General features: G+C 50.8%; 1 protein-coding gene across 1 annotated transcript; it reads right to left on the bottom strand.

The window, feature by feature from the left end:
* Positions 1-993: 993 nt before the first annotated feature.
* On the bottom strand, positions 994-6,547 carry LOC142776405 (uncharacterized). Its single transcript, XM_075880025.1, has 3 exons — positions 5,741-6,547; positions 3,792-3,959; positions 994-3,324 (listed from the first exon to the last, which is right to left on the bottom strand). Exons 1-3 carry the CDS (start codon positions 5,848-5,850, stop codon positions 2,319-2,321), a joined length of 1,284 nt encoding a protein of 427 aa, XP_075736140.1. The 5' UTR covers positions 5,851-6,547; the 3' UTR covers positions 994-2,318.
* Positions 6,548-6,821: the final 274 nt, after the last annotated feature.

Raw genomic sequence — 6,821 nt, 5'->3', positions numbered from 1 at the left:
GGGCCATGTCTCCAAGCAACAATTTGGCGATAGTGGCAATGCCCGAGGAACCATGCTGTGGCATTCCGGCTGTAAACCCGGAAAGCCAGGGACCTACAATTAAACAGGCTCCTGTAAAATTTACGCCGTCATTTCATTTTTCCCTCTTGAACTCATCGCGAAGCTTCTCTGATATTTCGGGCCGGATCAACTTGGATAGGAAGCAGTAGGTAAAACTATGCTCTCCTTAACGTAAAACACTGCGCGCACTTACGATTTCACGCCAACACATTTGATTTCACCCTCAAAGATATGTAAACAAAGGCCAGCGTACATTTGCTTTGCCCCAACCCCAGTGGGCATCACAGTGGTCCAAGTTCTCTTGGGGAAAAGATTCAGTTTGTACTAATGACGAAGGTGTGCTAATGTTTAAGTATAAAGTCTAACTTAGTTGGCTAACACGATGCAACAATGTTCATTTGGCCCAGTCCTGGCTGGATCCTTTTCTCAACAAGCTCGATCGTGGACACAGACAAACATATCTTGAACTGCGAGGCTTCCATTTAGAGGTGAAGCTCCTCAGGGTCGTGCCATGTCCGCCGTCCATCGTGATACGCCATGACGATGGCACTGAGTATACGACGAAGAACAGGAGCACCCCAGACCACACATTCACTTTCTGCCATGGAGTATTAAAGAACCGCTGACAACGAAAGTTTTGTTTGCGAGTTTTTTTACAGTAATCGGTAGCTTTGCTTTTAATAATGCCGAAATTATATCGTAAATACTCTAACGCATCGTGTAAATAATGCTAGCGGCGTTAATTCAGAACGACCGTGCGTCCGTTCCAAACACCCGCACAAATACCATAAGATTAAACTAGCGCTCCAAAGAGGAACAGCGCCTGAGACTATTCGTGCGCGAAAACTTCGGAGTATATTATAGTTCACTATACTGGTGACGCTGAAACGCGCTGTTTTCAAATAGGGGGACCCGCGGGCAGTGAAGAATGAACTTATGTGGACGCTTTGAGCGTGTCCCCCTCAAAAAAAGCGTCCCTTGCGTAAGAAGCCTAAACCACTTTGAGAGCAGCCCGACAACAGAACGAAAGGGGTGACGAACTGTAGTCCTCACCGGGGGGCCAGTCGCGCCCCACTAAATGCTCTTGACCTCTGCAATGTCACGAGGGGAGCCAATGTATATGTAAAACCACAGGAAATGCCGATCGTACCTGCACGAGTGTTCGGAAGAGCACGCATCCTTGCTTTAAAACCAAATTAAAATATATTTTAGGCTACGTTCACCACTAAAAAACCGTCGGAGGTTGCCCCGCATGTATGACTGCCAAACAAGACAAGCATCTCGGGTTTCCAAAGTTGGTGTCAGGGGTCCTTTAAAAACAATCGTGAAAGCGCTCTCACCATCTAAAGGCCCTCGCGGAGTCGACCCTTATGACGACCAATAAAACAACATTGTATATGCTGTACACACGTGTTGTCACTAATGTGCATGTTCGTGTGGGCAATGTACGGGAATTCACGGCTTACCCAATGATCCTCGAAGCTTCGCCCACTCATGATCATTCGAATCATGGATATGTCGTGATTTTTTGAGACTTCTATATACGCGGGTTTCCTATGCAGATCCTCGCTATAGATGTGATTATTTTATTATTTTCTTTTTCATGAACATTCCTCTACCCCTTTGAGCTTCCGCACAAATGATTTGGCGATTGAACGCTGTTTTAAGGGACCATGACATGGTCACCAAGCAATTTGTGTTTTTCAGCGAAAATTATTTGTAGAATGTGTATTACGCCTAAACATCTATGAAAGGTAGACTGAAAAAGAATATTCAAGGGCAAAATAATCCCTACAAGTCGCCAGCTACCCCCCCCCCTAACAACCGGCTACCGTCGTTTTACCATGGCGTGTGTGACGTCATGTGCTTCGTGAAGCGAAACTCCATCGTCTTCTGTCAAAGTTTCAGCCTCCGCAAATATTTCGATTTCACTGCCAAGCTGATGAAAGCTAAAACGTCTTGATTTCTATCGCGGCTGTTCGTGAAACAATATTGTTCACCAGCATGCAGACGGTGGCACAGCTGCAGGCTCTTTGTTACTTCACAGCTCGCGAGTGCGCCAGTGTTGCCCGACTCGCAGGCCACTCGCGGGTTTATAAAAATATTCAGTAATGAATTAAGTGCTCGACCCAACGTGCTAAAATTCATCCGGCTTATTTGTGAACGCACAAGGATTAACTCACGTAACTCAGATCAAGATAAAAAATTGGGTGTTATGGCTGCTTTACACACACAGGTGCGCATGCCGGGGCTGTTACTCACTTCCCGTGGTTTCTGGGGGCGTCAGTCCTGGCAGTATTCTCGCCGCTCTCCTCACAGCCTACCTTCAGCGCTCGGCTCAGCAGCGCCACGATTAAGTGAGGCACGTCGCACGGCCGCTCTCCCTGCCAGGCCAGGTAGCAGTGGACGTCCGCGTCCTTCACGGCAGTGACGTCAGTGGCCACAGCATAGTCTAGCGTCAGCTGGTCCCCTTTTCCGAGTGACTTGACGCCGTCGCTGCCTAACACCCGCACCCCATTTCGGTATAAGGGGCAGAATTCTCCAAATCTGATCCGCCTCGTACTCCCGGTCTCCCTGACTTCACACTCTGCAACAGCATCGCCGTCTACTCGCTTCACAATTCCTCTGACACTGCAGTACACTAGAATGGAGGGACGAGCCAGGAAAGACATCATCTTGGACACGGTGGACGTCGTCGACGTCACTGACGTAGGTCTCACCTTCGGTGCGGACGTGCCTGCCGCAGGGACGCCTTCGTCAGCCACGGCACGAGCTGCACATCGAGCATAGCTCCAAGGAAGCGCCTTCTTCTCGCCACGTTTCACCGACAGCAATGCGTTCTGGTAGACGTCGGAGACGTTGTCACCGTCGTCGGTATCGCTGTCGCGGCCGCCAACATCGCGAGGCCCCCTGCCCGAGCCTCGAGGATGTTCCCCGCCGGACGATTTGCCGACGTCCTCGCGCGAAAGTGAACCAGGCGTCGGCGAGACTGGGCGAATGTACGTGATCCACCACTTGGCCGACGTGTTTTCTTTGAGGTTGAGCTCGGCGTCGAAGCGCACCAGGTCACCGACGGCGAGCACCTCGCTGACGTCCTTGATGCTCTTTTCTATGGACTGCTCAAGGACGCCCACCCGAAAGAACGCAGCGGGCGTCGAGTGCGGCCCCAGCCGAATGAAGCCGTACTCGGACTTGACGCGATCTACGACGCCGTCGCATCCCGTTAGTGCGCGCACTTTGTCGCTGCCGTTGCTGTACCAGTCCCTGCCAGAAAAATAAAGGGGTGGAAGGGTGTAGGGGGAGCCGTATTGTGGAGCAGTTATCAGGATCACAATCGAATTTATTGCATCGAAAAAGGTTACAGATCAGTAATCAGGAATATGTCCCATAGTCTGAGGCTGAATTGGAACCTCACATACATAGCCTCCTGTGCATAACCTCCTGTGTCTGATTCTATATCTAACCTCTTCTACATGATAACATACTTTGCGTACTAGATCGTAAAGGTAATCTGCAGTACACAATAACCTATTGTACCTGATTGTACAGGTAACTTCCTGTACACAATATCTCCTGCACACAACAGCATCTGAACATGATTGTAAAAAGTGATCTTCTGTACATATTCGCCTCTTGTAGCCACATAATAGGCTCCTGTAGCTTTGGGAACGAACTCTGTCAAGTGCACAAAGCCAGTACTCGAGTTCCAGAGAATGTCTGCGTACGCATACCTGCACGGCTTCGGCGGCGCCCATCCTGAAATGCTTTGAATGTAGTGGAAGGTGGTGATGCGCCACTTGGCCACACCCTTTCCGCGCTCGTTGGGGATGGCATCGAAGCGCACCACGTCACCCACCTTGAACACGTCTGTTGCGCATTTGATGCGCCGACCCAGGTACCTGCGAAATGTGAGTGCCAACGGCAAACATGGTTACCGCTTTATAGTTACACGCACAGTCCTCGACGATTGAAACGCGACACTCGGAGCACGTCTGCTGGGTGGTGAGGGTGGCGAAGAGGGCGAGTGCGTTTGTGACACGTGACCACGGTGCACGTGACGACGGTAGATTCATTCAGATGATTTCAAGCTGAACGGACGTGCGCTCGCGATCTCCGACGACAGCGTAGCTCCCGCCGACAGGTTTGCCTTCCGCGGTCTCCTGGCGCCGTGAAGCTCTTGCATTGTGGTGCCCCGCCCTTGGACTGCTTCGACCGAATCTCCACTTTCCTATCTCCTTCAATTTTCCGCCGCTTGCCTTCTCTATCTCTTTATCTATTTCCTATCATTCTTTTTATCCCCCCTTGGCCACACCCCTACAAGGCACTTAGCCTCTGTCGCCAACGGGCAGACAGAAATTAGTGCCTTTTTCCATAGAGTTTCTCAAAATTAACTACAGAGCACTTTGGCGCTGCGTTTGTTTAGCGACCATGGGAATGATGGGTATCACTAGAGCGTTCTAGCCTCTGTAGTAGTACACACATTTGCCTAGTCTTCGTACTTGAGGGTGGCGAATCATACTTGCGGCTTCGTTTATTGCTGTGTTTAGGTTTTATTTTCAAAAAAAGATTGAACCCTAGTGAACTTCGTGAGCCGATTTGGAAAGTAAGTCTAAAACAATAAAATGGTGAAGTGCAACCGCTGAACATTTGCTAATACTTGTTTTGTAAGAAAACAGCTCCAAGCCACATGAACACATACGGAGCCAAAAGCAGGCGAGAAGTACGAAGATTAGAAAAATGTGTGTACTACCCATCATTCCCATGCTCACTGAAGCGCCGTGCGTTGCAGCTCCCATAGACACTAGCGCCAGAGTTCTCTCTAGTAAGTATTGTAGGATACTCTATGCCTTTTTCTTTTACTTCAAGAATCACACTACTACTACGACAATACACCTAGCAAACTTTCTCTTTAATGTACTACTAATACTCTCTCTCTCTCTCTCCGTCAGTTGTGGTTCTTGGTGGCACCAGTGGAGCGCTGGCTGGCATGGCTTCAAAATATTGTCCTTACCGTGCCGTGCGAGGCGGCCGGAGCTGGCCTGCGCTCTCGGTAACCTGACTGAACCACTTTTTACCGAATTCGCTCTTCATATGACGAGTGCGCGCACCATCACCCTCATCGCCAGCAGCCACTATCTCGGAATGGCGGATGCAAAAATAAGAAAAAGGAGAGATTGCCCTCTCCCCAAAGCATGCGCCGGCAACCACAACCCCTCTCTTCGGTGCCTTTCGTTCACCTCATATCACTGATTAGAAGAAATTAGCGCGACCACTGGGAGCACAAATTAGCAGTATTTATGATGTGACCGTGTTCATGTGATGATAGTACCTACTAAAAACAAGAGAGGCAGGACCCCTCCACGTTCTCCAATTTTAATTCAAGCGTTTCCTTTTAAAAATGATGGATTAATATTCTTCACCACTGAAAAGAAGTGCAAGGTATCTCTGAAGTCAGATAACTAACGCTGAACCTCTTCGACTAATCGTCCCCCTAAATGCAGGAGCGGCGCGAGGCACTGCCCACGCGAAGCTCATTGGAGACAAGTACCAGTGTCTGGACATACGCGTACGCATGTGTCTTATTGTTAATTATTTCTTAATTTTTTTCACTGGCACTATCTTAGTTATTACGATGTACTAACTTTTTCAACAACACGCCCTGATCCCCATAGGTCATTACCTGGCCTCGTCGTCCTTGAGGAAGCAAGCGCTCTCGCTCGGATACCTCTTTAGACGGACGAAGCCGTACATCTCACGTACTAACTCGATGATGCCTTCTTCGTCGTACATTGGCACCGACAACCTTCTCACCGCAGAGTCGCCCAATAGAGGGAACTCCGACAGTTCACCGAGGCGTGGCGGCGAATGCTTGACGTCGTTAGGGGCGCCCCTCGACACAGGCCTGCAACGACACCAGTAACGTCACACATTAGATGACTTGTACTGACGTCTCTCAAGCCGCCATGTTGGTTCGCCGCATGGAACTTGTGGTGTACACGTATCCCGAAGGAGTTCGGCCACCAGCGTGGGTCCGGTCTTAGCGAGCCACAGGGCACGCGTTAACCGTCGCCGTGGCGAGAACACGACACAGCTCCAAGTCGCAACAGTTTATTGTGGTAACACCAAACGCAGTACAGCCCGTTGCAAAAGACGTGGCGGGAAAGCAAATAGGCTTATCCACGCCACGGGCACAAAAGTACTACACAGGGTGACACGAGCACGTCTCCGCGGTAAAGGTGATCCACGGAGACACCAGGACAAAGGCCCGGTTGCTCGAGCGAGGGCAAAGGCGCTCGCGTTGGCTTCAGAGGGAGACGGGTCGGCGTAACTAGGCCACGCACTAGGACACCGTACCGCCCTCGGCCATGCGTACGCAGCGGGGACACAAACAGTGAGCGTTCACCTCGGGCGCGAGGCACCGTCAGCGAAGTCCGACGAGCCCCGAGGGACGGGAGTCGACGGACGGAAAAGATAGCGTGACTCACCATTTGCTGTCCCGGAGAGTATCTGGCCGCTCCCAATGCAGCGCGCGAAAACCACCCGGGAGTCCCCGCGCGCGGCGCCACAGCCAACATCCGCTTCCAGGTGAGGGAGTTAAACGTCACTCCGCTCTCCCACCATGGCAGACAGCAAAGGAGAGCAGACATGTCGGGACATGAGAACGGCAGAAAAGGCGGCAAAGCCCGGGCAAAGGCAACGGGCTAGCCTCAATTTCCACATCCCCCTCTCCTAAATTTGTTCTTTACCGGTCTGCAAAAGGC

The sequence above is a fragment of the Rhipicephalus microplus genome, chromosome X (assembly GCF_043290135.1).
Source record: "Rhipicephalus microplus isolate Deutch F79 chromosome X, USDA_Rmic, whole genome shotgun sequence".
Classification (NCBI taxonomy): domain Eukaryota; kingdom Metazoa; phylum Arthropoda; class Arachnida; order Ixodida; family Ixodidae; genus Rhipicephalus; species Rhipicephalus microplus.
Note: the sequence above shows the minus strand (reverse complement) of the source record. Positions and strands in the feature narration are given on the sequence as shown.

Bases quoted from the DNA above. Each gene is read 5' to 3' on its own strand.
- LOC142776405 (XM_075880025.1), bottom strand. From the start codon at position 5,850: ATGTACGACGAAGAAGGCATCATCGAGTTAGTACGTGAGATGTACGGC. The intron at 3,960-5,740 runs GTAATGACCTAT...CACATTTCGCAG, and splicing joins CTCAAGGACGACGAGGCCAG to GTACCTGGGTCGGCGCATCA. The intron at 3,325-3,791 runs GTATGCGTACGC...TTTTTCTGGCAG, and splicing joins GCGCCGCCGAAGCCGTGCAG to GGACTGGTACAGCAACGGCA.